A 21,633-nucleotide genomic window follows, 5' to 3' on the forward strand; every position below is an offset into this window, starting at 1 on the left:
AATATCATATCATCAGCAAATAGTGAGAGCTTGATTTCTTCCTTTCCTACCTGAATGCCCTTAATATCTTTTTCTTGCCTAATCGCTATTGCAAGAACTTCTAGTACTATATTGAACAGAAGAGGAGAGAGTGGGCATTCTTGTCTTGTCTCTGTTCTCAGTGGGAAGGGTCTTAGTTTTTCCCCATTGAGGATGATGCTTGCCGTAGGCTTGTGGTAGATGGCTTTGACTATATGGGAAAGTTTTATTTTTATAATTTTGAGAATCCTTTGTACTGTTTTTCATGATTCCAATTTACATTCCCATCAGTAGTATACAAGGATTTCTTTGATGCCAAGGTTTAGTACTTCTTGCCTTTTTGATATAACTATTTTAATATGTAGCACTATAGCACAGCCGGTAGGGCGTTTGCCTTACACGTGGCCAACCCCGGTTCAATTCCTCTGTCCCTCTCAGAGAGCCCGGCAAGCTACCAAAGAGTATCCCGCCCTCACAGCAGAGCCTGGCAAGCTATCCATGGTGTATTCAATATTCCAAAAACAGTAACAAGTCTCACAATGGAGACGTTACTGGTGCCTGCTTGAGCAAATCGATAAGCAAGGGGATGACAGTGATGGTGACAGTGTTTTAATATGAATCAGGTGAAGTCTCATGTAGTTATACCAGATCTTTGACCAGTAGTGTGTACACTATTTATATAGAAATAATTTGGTGTATAAATAATATTTAATGATAATCCATGGACAAATATATGTAGGAATTAGAAATACATCTTTCCAGGTCAGACCTGAGCTGTCATAGTCAATTTTTCTTATCCCGTACTCGGAACACCCAAGTGTACTCCTGGTTCTGTGCTCAGGGATTATTCTTGGTAGTATTCAGGAACCATATATAGTGCTGTGGATCTAATTCAGGTCAGCCCTGTGCAAGGTAAGTGCCTTACCCAATGTACTATCTCTCTGGCCCCACCCTCAGTTCTTAATCCAAAACTTCCGCAGGAGTGCCTGAGAATTTGCATCTCCAAAAACTTAAATGATGTTAAATGATGTTGAGCACTGCTGGGTGTAATCTCCCCACCCTCCAAGTCTGAATTGAAACTCTTTTGATATACATGCATTTCCTGCCTGCTGGATCTTACTTTTCTAATATGAAGAGCAATAACAGTAATGTTCGAATAAAACAGATTAATTTTTTTAGATTCCTTGGCTACCTAGAAATGGTCTTGCCCTACATAAGTACAAGATATTTTATTACACTTATAACAGCAAGTCTCACAATGGAGACGTTACTGATGCCCATCCGAGCAAGTCGATGAACAACAGGATGACAGTGCTACAGTGCTATAGTGCAATTTGAACTTTGCAAAATGACATTTCAATTCTCTTTTCTCCCTGCGCACTTAAGTAATTGCGCTCCTACTTGAGACACTGCTTGGCATAAGTCCTTGGCTACAAACTAAAACAAATGTACTACTACCATTTGTCATAGGTGTTTGCATGTTATTAAAGTAAATAAAATTCTACTGCATGATTAAAAAAAGTAAGTGCGCTCTTAAAGTTTAATCAGTCAGATTTAGGAGATATTTTTAGTAACTGTCTTTTGACGTAAAGAGACCTGAATGCAATTGTGGGCTTTCCAACATCTTAGTTGACTTCCTTTTTTTCTTGGCAGGGACACACATTTGCCTTTAAGATCAAGCTTTTCAGCTTAATCGTGATTTTCTTGTTTTCTCCAATAGAGTACTGAGTATTCTCTTTCCCTTTCCCCTTCCTTTGTAGCTGTCATTGCTTAAGCTGTAGTAGAGAGACTCACACTGGCTTGGTTGTGCTACATGGTAGGGACCAAAGACTATAGTCCTTGCCTGTGTGCTCACCACAGGCCAAAACCTGACTGAGGTGCAGGTACACTTTTGGTTTGATTGTTTTGCTTTTGGGGGCACATCCAAAAGTTCTCAGGGCTTACTTTCGACTCTATGCTTAGGAATCACTCCTGATAAGGCTTGGGAGTTTTTATGTGGTGCCAGAGATCAAACCTAGCTCAACTCTGAGCAAAAGCAAGTGCCCTATCCATTGTACCATCTTTCCAGCCCCTACTTTTTTTCTTTTAATTGTGGGGCATGCAAGGGGTCACAGACTTTAGTTGTGGTGCTCACAGAAGCCTGGCTGTGAGACCCTGGAGAAGGTATACTGTGTTGAGGAGCGGAGAACCGCAGGCAGCAGAGCTGTCCGGGTAGTGCTCAGCGCATGTGGCAGCAGGGTGGATCAAAGCCCCAGCATTACACTTGCAAGGAAGGTACTGTAGCCAGTGGGCCATTCCCTCCTTTATAATATTATTATTAGCACATTTAAATGCTGTTTGTGTCCTTGAATGGAGCATTCTTTTTCAGCGCTGAGGCAGCGTGCTTGTCTAGCATTTTATAAGATTGTACCTAAAACAAGACAAAAATAGAAATGATTGCGTCATTTCCCTCTTCGTAAACATAGAAGCAGTGCGTGAGCTTCTGCGTATGCTTTTTTTGTATCATAAATATACACTTTGGCATTCAATAAACTATGATAGGATTTATGTGATTAGACTTTCAGTGGACTGGAGCGATAGCACTGCGGGTAGGGTGCTTGTCTTGCATGCAGCCAACCCGGGTTCGATTCCTCCATCCCTCTTGGAGAGCCCAGCAAACTACCCAGAGTATCCCGTCCACACGGCAGAGCCTGGCAAGCTACCTGTGGCATATTGGATATGCCAAAAACAGTAACAACAAGTTTCACAATGGAGACGTTACTGGTGCGCGCTGGAGCAGATCGATGAGCAACGGGATGACAGTGATATAGTAATACAGACTTTCGGTATACTTCAAGATGTGAACAAAGATCTCTTCTTCTGTTTAAAGTTAAAATATATGGTCATGGTAAAACACAGTTACAAAAGATAATGTACAACTTCAAATTAAACAGTATAAATGCTTTTAAGAATATTTTATTCCATATTGATTCTCTGTACATGTTTTATATATTATACTTGTACATAGGTCTGAGTTGTGACCCACAAACTAAGTATTTTCTTATTAATAAAACTTTATTTGGGGCTGGAGCAATAGCACAGCGGGTAGGGCATTTGCCTTGCACGTGGCCGACCCGGGTTCGATTCCCAGCATCCTATATGGTCCCCTGAGCACTGCTAGGAGTATCTCCTGAGTGCAAAGCCAGGAGGTAACCCCTGTGCATTGCCAGGTGTGACCCCCCAAAAAAAAACTTCATTTGAACACTGCTTATTTTGGGGGTGAGGGGTGGTTGGGCTCATGGCTTATTCCAGGCTCTGTACTCAGGGATCACCCCTGAAGGTGCTTGGGGGCCATATGTGGCTAGGGGGCGTGAGCCAGGCAAGTTGCCTTAACCTCTGTACTGTCTCTCTGGCCCTTAACATCACTTTTATTAGCCTGATTATAGTTTCATTCAGATACACCCCAGTTAAATGCCTAATCCATCTTTTTTTTTTTTTTTTAAAGACATTTGATTTAGTGCCCCTTCCAGTGTTGAACTGAGCACTTTCCTACTCGGTAGCAAAGGAGACTTTTTTTTTTTTTTGCTTTTTGGGTCATACCCAGCGATGCACAGGGGTCACTCCTGGCTCTGCACTCAGGAATTACTCCTGTTGGTGCTCAGGGGACCATATGGGATGCTGGGATTCTAACCTGGGTCAGCCGCGTGCAAGGCAAACACCTTTCCCGCTGTGCTATCTCTCCATCCCCATGACAAATATTTTTAAAGTGTACTACCTTCTGCGACCTCAAGAAAAGCAAAAATAAACAAGGCCTTCCAACACCATATAAAAGCTTGTATTCACTGGGTATTATGAATAAAGAAAATATTTGTCACATTCAAGGTAAAAATATACTCAGCCTGGGCCAGAGAAGCATGTCAGCCTAGGTGATTATGAAGGCCCAGGTTTGATTGTCCCAAGGACAAGCCAGGAATAGTCCCTGAGCACTGCTGGGGTGGCCTGTAAACAAACAAACCAACAAAAATACTAACTCTGATTTAATTAGTTTTTCTTAAGCTACTAATGAGCTTGAAAATATTTTGCCTTTCTTTTGAGACTCGTCAACCTTGGTGCTTGTTCATGATATTTTACCAAGTATGCACTTGTACAGGCTGGAGCGATAGCACAGCGGGTAGGTCGTTTGCTTTGTCTGTGGCCGACCTGGTTTTGATTCCTCCGCCCCTCTCAGAGAGCCTGGCAAGCTACCGAGAGTACCTCGCCCACATGGCAGAGCCTGGCAAACTACCCGTGGTGTATTCGATGTGCCAAAACCAGTAACAAGTCTCACAATGGAGACCTTACTGGTGCCCGCTCGAGCAAATCGATGAGCAATGGGGTGACAGTGATACAGTGATGCACTTGTACATATTTAAACCCAGAAGAAATACCTTTATAATTTAGAAAATTTTAAGTTCATTTATAATTTTAACTTATAGTTTGATAATTTTGAAAATTTTATAATTTATAAAGTTTGAACTTAAAGGGTCAGTTGCTGTGAGCGAAAATAGAGCTTTTTTGGAGTAAATAAAAATAATATGACTGATCCCACAAATAAACTATAGCAGGCCACCAAAGTTTGATGATATGTGTTTGAATAAATCTTATAGTTGAAGCATACTATCACATAAGATTTTAGCAAGTATAAATCTTGCATTCAAATTGATGTAACCATTAATGTCACATTTGTAAATATTAAGAGTTTACAGATTAATAAAAGCTTTGTAATACGTACATATAATAAAATGGGAGAGGTGAAGACAGGAGGATTGCTTTACATGAGTAGCTACTAAGGTGATCTGTATATCATTCTCTCTGAATCTCACTTTTCTTGGGTTTATATGAACTTTATAATTCAATAGTTAATATTTTTTATTTTAAAATCATGCATTTTCTCTTATGTTTCTAAGTTTTATCTTTCCAAAACTTTTTTCCGGCAATAGTGTTGACATAAAACAATAAATGATCTCATAACAGTAAGAAATGCTGCCATTTATCGATGTATTATATGTGCAGTACTTTGTATATACTCCCATTTACTTCTCACTCTAAGATTATGGAGTATTACTTTTCTGATGAAGAATCCTAGTATAATTGAAATGCCACTGTTAGCAAATGTTGTCTAAAGCATTGAGTGTGTCCCCAGTTGAGAATGATAGATTTAATACAACAAAAGTTATCAAATTTATCTTGGAGGGAAAATACAATAATTTTCTCTGATGAAGGAAAAATAGTTTTTAGGCCCATCTTGGATTTCCAGGGTCAGGATAGAATTGACCAAGACGAATCGGAGTATAGGACCCCGCTTCATCATTCAATACTTGTTGCATGCTTATTGGTAGTTTGACTCTTACTCTCTGGAGATAATTCTTGTTTGATGAGAGCTTATTCCCAGGGTAAATAGTATACTACCATGAGCCTGATGGGACTTCAATTTATTTCAAAAGATTCATTGAGTACTTGTGTGTTAGACATTGTCCATTCCTGGCTAAAACAGCAAATAAGGTGGTCTTGTACGGGGTAGTAGATATAAAAACAAATAATTATTACATGTTCCTTTGTTTTTTTTCTTACAATTAAATATCTCTATCTATCTATTTGGGACTGGAGTGATAGCACAGCAGGTAGGGCATTTGCCTTGCACATGGCCGACTCGGGTTCAATTCGTCTGTCCCTCTTGGAGAACCCGGCAAGCTACTGAGAGTCTCTCGCCCACATGACAGAGCCTGGCAAGCTACCCATGACATATTCAATATGCCAAAAACAGTAACAACAAATCTCACAATGGAGGCGTTACTGGTGCCCACTTGAGCAAATCAATGAGCAACAGGATGACAGTGACAGTGACAGTGATCTATCAATCTCTCCATTTATGGAGAGAGAAAGTCAAAATCCAGTTATTGGATTTTGTATCTAGCACAAGTTTATCACATAGATTTTTCCCACCTTTATATGAATAGGTAAAGATCAAAAAATGGGAAAATGGGTATTTTTCTACCTGTTTAAAAAGATAACTCCGACTTTAATTTCTTTTCTTTCTCTCCCTTTTTTTTTTCTTTTTTGGGTCACTCCTGGCTCTGCACTCAGGAATTACCCCTGGCCGTGCTCAGGGGACCATATGGAATGCTGGGATTTGAACCCTGGTCGGCTGCATGCAAGGTAAACGCCCTACCCGCTGTGCTATCTCTCCAGCCCCTCCCTTTTTTTTTAAGAGATGGGTGGGAGAGGTACAGGGACACCCTTGGCAGTAGTTGGGGCCTATCCCTGATTCTTTGCTTCTAGGGTAGCTCCTTTGATGTTCAGGAGATTAGACAAAGTTTCTCTCGTGGGAATTAGTCTGCAAGGTATTTCAGGTAATGAGGGAATCTTCGGAAACTCTTGTCAAATCCCTGTACTGAAGAATGTGCCCCTGGAGGACAAGACCCAGGGAGCTTACATAGGCCTTTTTGTCATTTTAGTTTTAGTGCCTGCAAGTGCCTACCTGGCACAGGTTGGCTCTCAGTACCTGTTTATTAAGTAAATATCAATACTAAAAATAGGTTTCATTAAATAAACCTTGTTAAGTTTTTATGTTCTGGTCCTTGTAGCCCCTTATAGCTGAGGTTATTGATTGAGATCGATTCAAAGGTATATATGTTTATTAGCTATTCCAAGTGCAAGTTGTCTTGATAAAGGCATATATGTATTTGGACAGTAAAAGAAGATTCAACCCCATAGAATCCAAGGTGAGCACTCATGTTGGAGAAGTCTTCTATGACTAAAAGAAACCTTTAGAAATGCTTCTGAAGATCCAAAGGCAGCTTTGCTACTGAGCAATTTGCAATGGTTGGTACTTAGAGGATATATGCAGAATTTTTAGAGGAGAACATTTATTTAAAATTCTGTGTGAATTACAGGAAAATTGAGAACAGTCAAAGTTATTTTTTTCACAACTGAAATTGTTTTTTCAGTTTTAAATGGGATAGACTGTAAACTGACTTTAAAGAAGAAGGGAAAATAGATTGCTATGAAGAAGTTTTTTCCCGAGAGTGTTAAAAACAGTGACAAATTCTTCAGTTATTTAAGAAATTAGATCCTCTTTATTTTCATTTCCTTTTTGTTTTCCCATCACAGAGTCTTAGTAGTGACTATTTTAGGATTACTTTGAATATGAAATGTAATAACTTGCATAAGTCATAACTTGCATATATAAACTACAATAAGAACCCTAATTACTTAATCCTATATCAGTACTAATGCCAGTGTAATATTGCTGCAAAAATTTTGATCTTTACTGAAGGTGAAATACGCTATTATTCATTCATGAGTTCATTCCACAAATATTTATTAAAAATCAACTTTGTGCTTGATACTTTTCTGGCTATCAGTGAACAAACAAGACATTTCTCCCTTAAAGGGGCCTGTGTTGGAAGACAGATAAGAAGTAAAATAGAAATATCACTGTATCACTGTATCACTATCATCTCTTTGCTCATCAATTTGCTCGGGCGGGCACCAATAATATCTCCATTGTGAGACTTGTTACTGTTATTGGCATATTGAATACTCCATGGGTAGCTTGCTAGGTTCTGCTGAGCAGGCGAGATATACTGGGTAGCTTGCCAGGCTCTCCAGGAGGGGTGGAGGAATCAAACCCGGGTCGGCCACGTGCAAGGCAAATGCCCTACCCGCTGTGCTATTTCTCCAGCCCAGATAGAAATATAAATGACATATTGTTAGAAGGTGACACAAGAGTTCTAAGAAAAATGAAATGAGAAAAGAGTGTAGAGGTTGGTAAGATAAGGCTGTATAGAGGGTGGGGCACAGAGGGGAGGACTGGTAGACTAGAAGGAACTTGGAAAGGCACCTACACACACGGGGCATTGGAGTCTGCTGTTAAAAGGAAGACAGAAGTCTTCAGAAAGTTATAAGCAATGGATATATTAGGCAGTACTATAGGTTTTAGGGGCTAGGTAATAGTATTGGATTAGAGTGATTGAAGTGGAGGTGATGCCATGTGATGAGCTTCTGGAGATGTCTGTCTATCTATCTATCAATCATCTATCTATCTATCTATCTGTCTATCTATCTATCTATCTATCTATCTATCATCTATCACCACTTACTGCTGCTGAATTTGATTGTGTCTCACATCAGGCACACTCAGGGACTGCCTGCATTTGGCCGTGAGCTCCGAGGTGCTCAGCGGGCACCCAGCCCTCCCGCATGTGGAGCCTACTACACTCGAGCCTGCAGTATCTCTTTGGCCCCTGCATATATTTAATTTTTTTATTTTTTTTATCTGGGTCTGCATCTGCATATATTTTAAAGGAAGAACAAGCAACTTACCAATGGGCTACATGTGGTTGTGAGGGAAAGACAGGGTCCACACAATAATTAAAGGTTTTTGTCAGCTGAGGCTCTAGAAGAATGGAGTTGCCATCTGCTGACAGGGCAATCTGCAGGGCAAGCAGTTCTGCAGAGCGGGGAGAATCAGGTTTGCTCCCTTGTTGCTCCCCCTGGGGATAGTGCTTAGTCAGCAGACAGATCTAGAGTCCTGTTTGGAGAGGAACTCTGCATAAGCATAGTTACATGGCACCTACCTGTAGAAGGAAATCCCCTTTTCATGGCTTTGGTTTTCTCAGTAGAGACATGAGAGCACTAGCAGGAAGAAAGTTGGGAGGGAAGAAAGGGACGTTTCAGAAGAGGAGAAGACATGAAACAGATGGTAGAAATCAGTGTGATTGCAGTTGATGTATTCGATGGCTAACTTGTGGTTCATGATCAAGAAGATAAAGTGACACTAGCCCAGGCTGCTGCTTGTCTGCCTTTAGTTACAGCATGTAGGTGTTGGAATTGGATACATAGCAATTTAGCTCTAAGTGATTTGAATGGAATTCGGGGAAGGATTTCATCATTAAAGAGGTGAGGGAAACAAAGGGTTTGCAAGTAACAATGAAGTAGACATAGACTAAGCAGAGATTGAAGGCCACACAAGGATGAAAGGCAGTGAAAGGATGGTGGCTTAGTTCTTTTTCTAGAGCTCTGTGGCTCCTAAGGATAATGAAGTCAGGTTAGAAGGGAGTCACTTAGGGATGAGCATACAACTCATATGCAATTCCTTAAGTTCCATCCCTAGCACTACATGGTTTACTGGCATCACTAAGGTGGTCCCTTGCCTCTGTTCCCCTACACTAGCTGGTGGCCCTTATACAAATATTTAAAAAAAAAAAAATTAAAGGGGTCATTGATTTAAGTGCTAATTTCTCTACCACATAGAAAATTATGTTTCAAATACACATAGATAGCTTTCTGTTGTGTGCATCTAATAAATAATTTTAAACTAGTTGATACAAATATTACAATTTATTTGCTCATTTTTTCAAATGAGGTATACTTCATTATTTTTTCTTAAGTTAAGTAAGTTTTTTTTTTTTTTACTGAATTGTTACTTTTGTTTACTGAATTGTTTTCAGATCACACCTAACTTTTTTCAGGGCTTATTCCTGTGTTCAGGGATCATACCTGGTGGTGCTCGGGGGACCCTATGCTATTCCAGGAATTGAACCTAGCTCTTCCGCATGTAAGGCAAGCACCTCGCCTGCTGAACGATCTCTCTGTCCCCAAAACTAACCCCTTTTTCATCTACTCCCAAACCTCACATTCTTTGGTAGGCTGCCAGAGGCTAGATGTTTTCCACCACTTATTGCTTAAGTGTTTCAGACCCATATCAGCAATTTCTAATAGTTGCAGAGGCCCTTATTCTGTCTGAAATATTTGAATTAGGCTAATCATCATCTATCAAACAATGTCATTTAGGTGAGTTTGTCAAAAGGTATGAACGTCACTTTCCTCATGGGGATAATGTGTGCTTTGTTGTAAAAATTAAAGTGATTATATGTTTAGTCACACAAGCATAGAAATTGGCATTTCTTTATAAGAAATATGAGTAGTATATAATGAACTTTGGTTTAGTGAATAATATCTAATTAGAGTTGAATAACTCCATCATTTTGTTTTGTTTTGGTTGGGAACTACACTTGGTTTTCAGGCTTGTTCCTGGCTCTGCACTCATGTATTATTCCTGACATCATTTGGGGTATCAGGGACTGAACTTAGCTCTGCTGCATACAAGGCAAACTCCCAACCCACTATACTATTGCTCCAATCCCTGAATAACCACATATTAAAAAACATGATTTTCTCTCAATACCACTAGATTATTTAGGAGTACCTAGGATTACCAGTGTCAAAACATAATATTATAGATCATTATTAACTTTTGTTTGTTTGTTTTGGGGTCACACTTGGTGGTGGTCAGGGGTTACCCTGGCTCGGCACTGAGGAATTACTCCTGGTTGTGGTCAGGAACATATGGGATGCTGGTAATCAAACCTGGAATGACTGCATAAAAAACAAATGCCCTATCCACTGTCCTATATCTCCAGCCCCAAGATCATTATTATTATTAACTTTTTAATATATATATGGTATTAAGAATAGAAAAGATTTACCGTGAATATAGATGAGAATTTTTTTAGACCCCAATCATAAACAGGTATACACTTGCAATATTTTTTCATCTTTATTGCAGCTTAAATCAATTTCAACGAAAGGTAACTCAATGATCTGTTTTAAAATAAGTTGAAGTATATTGAAGAAGAGGTAGTCAAGTTTTCAGTTTCTCAATCAAAAGTGTGTGTGTGTGTGTGTGTGCGTGTGTGTGTGCGCGAGTGTGTCTAATTGCCACACAGAAGAGTTTAAGAAGCATTCTATGTAACATACATCTGTAAACACTAAGTATGGAAAGATCCCACTTTAATGCATTATATCTAGACACCACAGTAGTATTTTATAGTTATTTGGAACATGCATATACCAACACAAGTATGTTATATTTGAAAACCCCAATATGACAATTTATCAGCAGTGATAGAAAACCTATCACTTATGGCTAAGGAAGGTCCCTTCCATGAGCCTGAATGCCTGAATTAGAGGCTGATTTCATGAAACAGGAAAGTATCTTTGGTTTCTTTCCCTGCTAGTGTTGTTATGATGTTGAGTGACTTGGGACTGAGTAAAGCAGGACCCAAGTGCTCTTCTCGTCTAGAGAGTATCCAACTGAGTAAAGCTAGTCAGCAAGAGGGACAAACACAGGATTCTCTCTCTTATGTGTAAGGTTATAAAGAAGCGTAGTAAGGGGAAAACAAATGACCAAAAGTGACAGAATCTGAGAACTGGTCTACAGAACTGAACTTACCAAGAGGGTAGTCTGGGGTGAATGGGAGGGGACCCTGAGACAGTGACAGAAAGAGACGGGAACTGACGGATGGTATGATATTGGAACATTATACACATGAATTCCTAGCATGAACAATATTATAAATCACAGTATTTCAAAATTTTTCAAAATTCTCATTTCTAAATATTCCTAAGGGTGATGTGCTTGAATACATTTGACCCTTTCCCATTTTTGATCCTGAAAACAATAAAACTTCCATAAAGTTTTATTATTGGTGAAAGTTAGCATGATTTAGCTTTGTATATATTGCTGTAGCATTTATGTACATGATAATATTCAACAATTATCAAAATGAATTGGTTCAATGCTTTTGGTGGTGAATTACCCTGGTTTTGCCTTTTGGATATACCCCAAATTGATATCCAAAATATGAAACATATTCTTCAACTGAAGTTTTCATTCAAGAAGTACAACTAACAGAAAAAAAATTGGACAGCACATAGAAAACTTCCAAGATAACTGAAAAATTTCAGTCTTCTTACCCAAAGGAAGAACACTGAGGGTTAAGTGATTTTATTATTCAAGGTCAACCATTTTATTTCTAAATATATTAAATCGACCCTGTACCTCTCGAAGAGCCCGGCAAGCTACTGAGAGTATCCCGCCCGCATGGCAGAGCCTGGCAAGCTACCTGTGGCATATTTGATATGCCAAAAACAGTAACAAGTCTCACAATGGAGACGTTACTGGTGCCCGTTCGAGCAAATCGATGAACAATGGGACGACAGTGCTACAGTGCTACTCATGACCAAAGTACATAGTAGATATCTTTATAATAGTTCATATTTATCTTCTTTTCTAAACCCTATGTCGGGTCTATCCTCCTCCAATAGAGAGTATGAGAGTAGTTGCTTAGGGAGTGACACCCACACATTTTATTTCTTCAATGCAAAACGCAACAGAGCAAAAACACCAAGTGTTCCAACGCTCGTCTTTTCTTATTGGTCTGATAAGGGATTGGTCTCCTTAAAAGAATAAGCTTCTTAAAGATTGTTGGACAAATAGATCAGATCAGAACATGCCCCAGTTTTATTCATGCTCTTTGTACTTCAGACAGGACTATAATGTATGGGTCAAGGGGACTTCATATCTTAAGTTATTTCAAGATATATCAAATAGCTCAGAATCTTATACCTTTAATATTTCTCTCTCCCCATCCTCCTCCTCTTCTTCCCCTTTACCCTGTCCCTCACTTCTTCCAAGATTTGAAGCATATCAGCATTTTCATATTTTGCAAGTGTTTTCTCATCTTGGGTGAAAAGAATGTTTTATAGGTTGTCAAAGCCAAGATGCACAGTGCTCCATTGCTGAGATTTTGGAAATGTTTGCAACTGATTGTGTTGCAGTTAAAATCTGCAGAAAGAATTAGTCCTTTGAGCTTCATCACCACCCTCTAGTGATCTGTGCCAACTAGACTTTCCCTATTTTCATTTTAGTTAATTCTTGCATTCACTGAGGTCTTTTGAACGAGCTTTCAGGCATTGGTACATAGCCTTGACTTTCAGCACTCAAAAGGAGATGATCTCCCCAGTAACAGGAGGGATAGTTAATGAACTTTCATTTCTATTTTCAACTTTATATTTTGAGACTTAGCATAGAGAAATGATTTAGTGTGCTCTCATGACAAACTGCATCAGCTCCACCTGGAAACTGGAAACTTATTTTTGTTAGAGACCCAGATTAATTTAATTTTGGGTGACTCTGTGTATGTGTGTGTGTGTGTGTGTGTGTGTGTGTGTGTGTGTGTGTGTGTGTGTGTAGGGTTCTGGTTCAAGATATTTTGATGCATGCTAAAATGTGGCAGGTGTAAGTATAAAGCACCTTGAAATGACTTTATGTAAAATGGTTTTCTCTTTTAAGACAAGTGAGCTCATATGTATATTTCAAGTTGTTTATTGACTGGTTATGATCTCAGAAATTTTAAAATACTAACTGGGCCCAAGGGAATTCATTATATCTATTTACCTTTGGAAATCTGCCCTGCTTTAAACTTTTCATGAGCATTCACTAAGGGAAACAATTTTAAGCACCAAGGTCCCCTTTAAAGGACATTGAGAGAAAAGAAGGAATGTGGCATTGCAGATTATTTTAAGAATATTTGTTACTAAGGGATTTCAGTTTTCAATGTCTTCTAGAAAAAAGATGCCATCAGTAGAAGTAATGTAATTAAAATTTATCTCATTTGATTATTTAAAAATTTATATATATAAATAGTATATAATATTTGGAAAGGCATGACTTTGGTACTTCTTAAGTTATAAAACCTTTTTTAAAGTTTTTGTTTCTGATTCTGGCAAATGAATCCCTATGCCAAATTACGTATATTAAATTGAATGGCAATTTTGAAAATTATGTTAGAAACAGGAGAATTTATTCATACAGGTGTGAGAACTTCACTGTATCACTGTCGTCCCATTGCTCATCGATTTGCTCAAGTGGGCGCCAGTAACATCCCCATTTGTCCCTGTCGCGTTTAGGGTCAGGGGAATGAGGCCCATTATTGTTACTGTTTTTGGCATATTGAATACGCCACAGGTAGCTTGCCAGGCTCTGTCGTGTGAGATTCTGCGGGTGAGAACTTACTACTAAGCAATGCTTTGCTTATATTGATTCATATTGCTTGCTCAGTTTCATTGCCTTCTTCGGTTTTTCATCTAAATTTGTTTGAGCTCTCTGGATATTTGGGTCATTAACGGTGTGAAAGTCGTGATGTTCTGCAGTTGTCTCTTGATTCTATTTTATCTTCAACAGCTCTTTATGTATGCATCAGTTCATTTTCCCTTCCCATTGTGGCTGTTGTTGCCATGACTGGAGTGGCACAGGCGTGGGGTGGTACTGACATGCGTGGTGGTGGTGGTGCTCCCTAAGAGTTGCACATCTGGTGGTGGTGAGCACACACCTAACTTCGGACCAATTCGATTGCGGTGCTCAATGCATGTGCTCACTGGGTTGCAGTCTTGGTCACAGCTCTCGCACAGAACTGGTGCAGAAGACCGAACTCTATTGAAGCACCAAAGGGCGGGCAGAATTCCAGAGAGCAGAGCTGCTGGGGCCAGGGTTGGTGCTAGTGGGAAGAATTGGGGCTTGAACTCACAGTCTGTCTCGTGCTTAGGAGGCAGATGTCTCAGCCACTGAGCCTTCCCTAACCCCTTGATGTGGTTGGTAACTCAGTGATGTAAGAGACAGAGCGTAGAAAAATTGTTCAGGTATTTGTCTTCCTTAACTCCTCGCTTGCATAGGAAAGTTTTGTTCAGTTAACACTAGTAAACGTGTGATTGGAAGTTTTGTTCTAGTAATTTTATCATAATTATTTCCTGAAAAAAATTTTTGTCTGTCTACAGGTTTTTTTGATAAAAAATTTATATGGAAAATTTAATAAAGGGCTTAAGAGATAATACAGTGAATAGGGCACTTGACTTGCTTCGACCAGCCTGGGTTTGATGTGTGTCACTGCATATGTTCCCCTGAACACTGCCAGTCTGGCTCTCTGAAAACAGAGTCAGGACTAAACCTGGAGCACTGCTCGTTTGTCTGAAAATACCCAAAAGTAGCACTGCACTGTAGCACTGTTGTCCCATTGTTCATTGATTTGCTTGAGTGGGCACCAGTAGCATCTTCATTGTGTGACTTGTTGTTACTGTTTTTGGTATATCAAATACACCACGGGTAGCTTGCCAGCCTCTGCCGTGATGTGGGGAAATTCTTGGTAGCTTGCCGAGCTCTCCATAAATAAATAAATAGTATTTAATTAAAAATTTTGACAAAATGTTTAAGTATATAGAATAGGAATTTAACTTAGCTTGAAAGAGAGACTTAGGTTTTATTTTTTTTATAAAAATACAATTTATTCTCACCACCTTTTAGGACCTTAATGTGATGGTAGAGAATCTAAATTTTGAATATTTTTATGATTTACTTAAAATTTGTTCAAGTGACCACAATCAAATCTTTAAAATGGACGACTTTCTATGGTCTACAATTTTGCTAATTCTTAGGGAGCAGAGTTCCTGTCAGTTTTAGATGATCAGTATGAAATCAGCTAGCGTATTAGCAGAAACCCAGGGTCAATGAGCTCTTTGTGAAATAAATAAAACCTTAAAATTATGAATGATCTTGAAAAATCCTAGAAATGCTTCACACTAATTTGTTCTTTAGAGCTTTTGTCTGCTATTTTGCTGAATTTACTCCTGGGAGCAGTTGAGAGTATTGCCATGCTTGCCAATGGGTTGCCTGGAAGCCTTGCTAGCTAAATGAAAACAAATTTACTGAAGCCAAGTGTGACAAAGCTGTTGTGTGAGTTGCAGTGTCAGAAATTAAGCATAGTCGAGTAATAATGATGATTCAGTCAGGTGTAGGTCACATTTCAATATTGGGCATATAAATTCTCAATACTTAATAAATGCCATGATTGAGATAATGTTTTTCTATGTACTAACAATTTTAACCCTACTAGCACATTGTATGATATATGCATTATTCTAAGGGACTTCTACATATTATCTCATTTAACCCTTGCAAGGTTAGCTGTCAAGAGGATATGCAGGAACTGATAGCGACATCTACTCAGAATCTGTTCTCTTATCCACTGGACTGCTTATTGGTCTTTGAGTACAGCACCCACACACACAATCTCTCTCTCTCTCTCTCTCTCTCTCTCTCTCTCTCTCTCACACACACACACACACACACACACCCCAAAAGCAAAAACAGAAAAAAATAGTTTCCTTCAAAAATCTTTGTTATCTGGGAAAGCAGATTGCTTTTAGTAATAAAGATACCAGTGTGACACAAGCTGAAATTTACCACCTCTGTTTTCTTAGATATAGATTCTTTACTTTTGTCTTTAATGAAAAGAAAGCCAGGCTAGGTCATGAAAGGGGAAACAAGGTATTTTTGTTTCTTTTCCATATTAGTTCATTTCTGTAAAAATGCAATGATCAGTAGTCACTTGTTGATCATCTTCTTTCGGCAAGCACTAGATAGACACATGAAAGGAAATTTAATATGACTGAAGAATGTAGCTACCTGCAGTGCATGTGTCAGGTACAGACTGAGTCATGCTCAGGACTGTCGTAGGAGCAGAGCTGGGGATGCTTACAGTAACTTCTCTATGGATCCTTTCAAATGCCCCATCTCCACAGTCAGACTAAAACTGTACAGTGGATGAATAGGGCCTGTGTGATGAGTGTATATCACGGTTAACCAGTCCTCCAGAAAGAGAATGCAGTATTTGCAAAGGTGCGAAGTGTAGACTGTGTTTTGCAATCTCCTTTGTAAGTCATCTGGGTACTAATTAAATTCCACATTCATTGGACTCCATTTGAGATCCTTGAATGAGATCTCCAGGGAGGTCCTGGGGAGATTGTGATGAATAGACACCCCAGGGGATTCTTTGTCATGGGATCTTGGGAAAGACCAGACAAAGGGAACCGTTTGCTCATGAACATAGTTGCAATGAATTTTGAAGAATGATTAAGGATAAGATCAGATGATAAGATTATTTTATGTCATGCCAGTCCTTTGTAATTGGTTTCCATCTCTAGCCCACTTAATTCTGATTACTTCTCAGTTATCAACAGATATGCTGAACTGAGCATTTATTTACTCGTGGACAAGCTTTCTTTAATTTAAAATAAAATGTTAGACCTTAGTCCAGTTTTTCAGGGTTTCCAATCTTGTGTTATTTATAACTTGAGAAACAGCCAAAGAGGAGAGTAGGGAATAAAGTAATGTTGTTTATCTACAGTCTGCACCATTTCTCTCATTGGTGTCTCATTTTATTCATTAGCAAGCTGAGGCTGAGAGGTTAATTACATAGGTTACATTCGCTAATAAGTGATGCAACCGACATTCAAGCCTAGATCCATAGGGCAAATGATCACTTCTCTTTTAAAGTTTCAGAAGTAACATCAAATTGTGCTGATTTCAATCTTAAATAAAAAGATTTGTAATAAAGATTATTGATGTCCATGGGGTAAAATGTATAAAAGTCACTTTGCACTTTATCCATTGATTTATTGATAAAGCACTGCATCGTACGTCCTGTTTTGGGGGAGATTCCAGTGTATGTTAGGCACTACTTTACCAACTCAAGCTGTCATTACCAATTTTAGGTTAAGATGCTCTTTTTGTACACGGAAGTGAAAACCAGGGTTTTAAAATGACTTCAGAGGCAGGCTTTTAAAATATATGTTGAAAAAATAATGAGAGTTATTTTTTACCAATATTTATTGATTAAGCTCCCTATAAACAATATTTTTAGAGGAAAAGTTCCAAAGAACAGAGATCTGATAGAGTTAGAACCATTCTTTTAATATTGCTCTCTGACCAAATAGTAAACTGATAACACTGGTACTTAGGTTATTTTCTTTTTAACTATAATAGAAGCTATTTATTATAAGTTGAATATCCAACAACACATTCATATACTTGGAGCCTGATATAATCTTCCCATTAAAAGTGACTTTTTTTTCTTCTAGAATTTTCTGTTTCCTTTGGTTAAATTCTCTTCTTTCTTTTTTTTTTCTTTTCTTTTATTGAATCACAGTGAGATACACAGTTACAAAGTTGTTCATGATTGGGTTTCAGTCATATAATGTTCCAACACCCTTCCCTTCATCAGTGTACATTTCCCAACACCAGTGTCCCCAGTTTCCCTCCTTCCCCTCTTCCACACCCCCCGCCCCCACCCCAGCCTGTCTCTGTGGCAGGCACTTTTCTTCTTTTCTTCTGGGCATTATGGTTTGCAATAGATACTGAAAAGTTGTCATGTATATCCCTTTACCTACTTTCAACACTCAGTTCTTGTCCAGAGGGATCATTTTTAACAATTATTGTCATACTGGTTCTTCTTTCTCTATCCTAACTGCCTTTTGCCCCCCACACACAAAAGTTCTGCTTATATTTGTTCTTCTGATTTTATTTTAGATGCATACTTTTTTTTTTAACAGTGCCCGGTATTGAACCCAGGATCTCAAATGCTCACTAAGTATTGCTGAGTCACATACTGAGTCACATTGCTGAGTCCTTAGCGCTAATGCATATAATTTTAAAATGTCTGATAGATTTTTTATAAAATTACTTATGATTCAACTTATTTTCTGTAAATGCAGTGATAAAGTGATGCTGCATCACTGTAATCTCATGGATTGTTTAAGGACAATGTTTAGTGAACAATGTGCTAGAAAGAATGGATTATTAAAAATGTTGATTCACTGAATAATTAGTAATTACTCATACACTCATGCAATTGACCAGAGTCACACCTCTACTGGTCCTAGACCAAATCTTCAAATGTTGGTATTAATGATTTTTTTTCATTTAGATCCATGAGATTTGAGTACACTTTTAATCACTTACAAAGGCATACTAATTTCTGGTTACTGTGATGCTTTAGAAAAAGAATCAACTGCTGTGTGATAGACTTAGAATGGAGCTTAGGAAGTGAGCAACATAGATAATTTCTCCAAACTGCTTTTGTGCCTCGAACACTATTTTGCATGTAGGACTGCAGTTATATATTTTGCCTATCACCTCACCTGACCCTGAGCCCTGGAGAATGTGATCTAGGTCTTAAGCATCTTTGTATTCTTAGACTACTGTCATTTCTGGCATATAACCTGTTTATTTTTTCCAGACAAGGCCATAAGCTTCCTGACCTAGATGTATTTTGAAAATTGTTAGTCTACAGATTTATCATACAAGAATGTCTGAATGCCACCCTAAAGTAATAATTAAATGCAATTACCTTCATGAAGCAGGATTTAAAAAAAAAAGGGCAATCTAGACTTTGTTCACTTACTAGCTAACTGGTCACTTATTGAATGACTTTAATTGGGCATCTACAAAGTACCAGCTAATCTGCACTCAAAGGTAAATCGGTTATCAGCTAAAATCAGAAACTATGGACTCTTAAACATTCAGTTTGAATTACCTTTACCTCCTTACTATCACATTCGGCAAGTCACCCTAATAAGTTTGTTTACTCTTTTCTAGATAATTAGGCTTTGGATTGGTAGGCACTATCCAGAAACAATGTGTCAAAAAGATCAATCTAGATAATAAATAAAGCAGTGCTTTGCAAGGCTATTGGATAATTCACACTTTTAATAACTTTTTTTGTGGTTTAAACCAATTTTACTTGCTCACATTCTAGTCAGAGTTAGTTCTACGGAAAATAAGAAAAATTTGGAAAACGAGTGATCTTGTATCAGAGATTATTTTGTTAACAACCCACCCCAAAACTTGGTGATCGAATCTTTGTTGTTGTGTTTGCAACTTGGGTTGAGCTTAGTTGAGATACGTTCTCTGTTCTGGATTATGTCACCTGGTCCACTCATTATTAGTGGTCACCTGGCAGTCAGGAGCTAAGGTGATAGTGACTCCTGATCATTCACTATCTGGTAGAATAGTCTGGACTTGGGCCACGTGGCCTGAGGAAGAGTGTAAGCACCCTGAGGAAACACATGCTAAGCCTCGTGTTTGTGTGATATTTACTAGTGTGAAATTAGCCCAAGCAAGGCAGGTGATCAGGCCTAGATATCATGGCTATAGAGAGTCCAATAACTGAAGGGTGAAGAGTAGCGCAGACCTACGGTGGGGAGAATTTGTGCCCATCTTTGTCAACTGATTAACAAAGATGCCTGACTGCCCACTCTTAATCAGACTTTATGTTAAGTGATCGATATGCCATTGATTTAATCTTCAGAATGATTTTTCGACTTGTTGGTAATCCCATTTATAAGGTGAGAAGGCTGGAGAGCAGATAAAAGATTCCTATGCACTAGGCCCACATTTTGTTTTGTTTTGAGTAACAAGGCTCCTTGATAGCTGCAGTCTTTTGTTATGATAATCAGATGCTCTGCCCAGGAGGCAAAAAGTTTGTGCTTTATTTAATAGAGATGTCAGGAGGTTCCAAAGGAGGTTCCAAAGAGTGGTTTTACATTCTCATTTACACACGGAGTGATCAGGACCTCTCATCTGTTGACAGAGAAAAACATGATACTGTTCTTACTACTTTTCATAGAACTTTCCAGAAACGAATGGGGAATATTTCAGTGATTCATTTACTTGTTTTGCTAGACCTCCTACACCATCTGGACCCCACTGCATTTTGGACATGACTGAGCCTCTTCGATGGGCCAGATACCACTGGCAGCGGCTGATTGGTGGTAGAAACCGTGACGACAATGAGAGGCCGTACAACTACTCGTCTCTGCTTACCTGTGGGTGCAAGCCCTCACAGACCCCCAGGCCGGCAGGAAAGCACCGGGTTGTTGTCCCTTGGCCCTTCAAGGAGGAGTATGAAAAGTTCTCTGGAACCTACGTGAACAACCGAATCCGAACAACCAAGTACACGCTACTCAATTTTGTGCCAAGAAATTTATTTGAACAATTTCACAGGTACTCTCTTTAATTTTTGAAATGTGTCTTGAAGTGTTATCATTCTAGTTGACTGGGCATTTTTTTAAAAAATAATTTTATGTTCATAAGGTTGTTCACATTAATTGATTCAATATTTCAACACCAATCCCGCACCATTACACCTTCCCACCCCCATGGTTTTGAATTTCCCATCACCATTCAAGCCTGCCTGCCAGGGGCAGATGTTAGATAATTTATTTTCGATTGCTTATTATGAATATCACGAGAGGTTGCGCAGTCACTTTCGTGGCCGCATGCTTCTGGAATTCTAAAATTGTAAATGGTTGAATCCAGTAAGATCTCTGTCGGGAGCGAATCCATTGTGAGATTCATCTGGGAGTCTCTGGATCAAGGCTGTTGATGCACCGAGACGGTGTCCGGAGGCAGATCTTGGGCATGACAGCCAGAACCCCAAGCAGGCAGGGAGACAGGAAGGAACAACCCATCTCTGCTGCTGCCATATGACTTGGAGTCATAGTTCCTGAACCCAGTACCTGGTTTTTTCTTCTGGAAGCTCGTGGCTACCAGGATTTCACCTGGAATGGGTGGAGAGGGTACACCAACTCCATCTGAGGTACCCCGGTGGAATTGGCTTGGTACAGGGTCCGGAGAGATCTCCGGTGGGCTGCTGTGTTCCGGGATTCACTGCCGTGTCTCTAGATCAAGACTGTTGATGTGCTGAGCTGGCGCCTGCAGATGTGGACATGACAGCCATGACCCCAAGCGGGCAGGGAAATGAGAACGGCTGGCCTGTCTCTGCTGCCACTGCCATGTGGCCTGGTGACTGAACATTTTACACGTTTTCTTAATATTGTGTTCCCTAAGCCTAAGCTTTGAGAATTTAGTTTTTTATAATTCTAGTAGTGTCTATAGTGGAATGAAGACCACTCGACCTC

The 21,633-nt window shown here is 39.1% G+C and overlaps 1 protein-coding gene across 1 annotated transcript in view; it reads left to right on the top strand.

Moving 5' to 3' along the window:
- The window catches only part of ATP10D (ATPase phospholipid transporting 10D (putative)), a 114,752-nt gene that overhangs the window by 12,491 nt on the left and 80,628 nt on the right, over positions 1-21,633 (top strand). The window contains exons 2-3 of the mRNA XM_055140494.1: positions 6,121-6,192; positions 20,396-20,716. Of these exons, the coding sequence (XP_054996469.1) occupies positions 6,152-6,192; positions 20,396-20,716 (362 nt within the window). The 5' untranslated portion in view covers positions 6,121-6,151. The remainder of the gene's footprint in view (positions 1-6,120; positions 6,193-20,395; positions 20,717-21,633) is intronic.

This window comes from Sorex araneus, chromosome 5 (assembly GCF_027595985.1).
Source record: "Sorex araneus isolate mSorAra2 chromosome 5, mSorAra2.pri, whole genome shotgun sequence".
Lineage (NCBI taxonomy): Eukaryota > Metazoa > Chordata > Mammalia > Eulipotyphla > Soricidae > Sorex > Sorex araneus.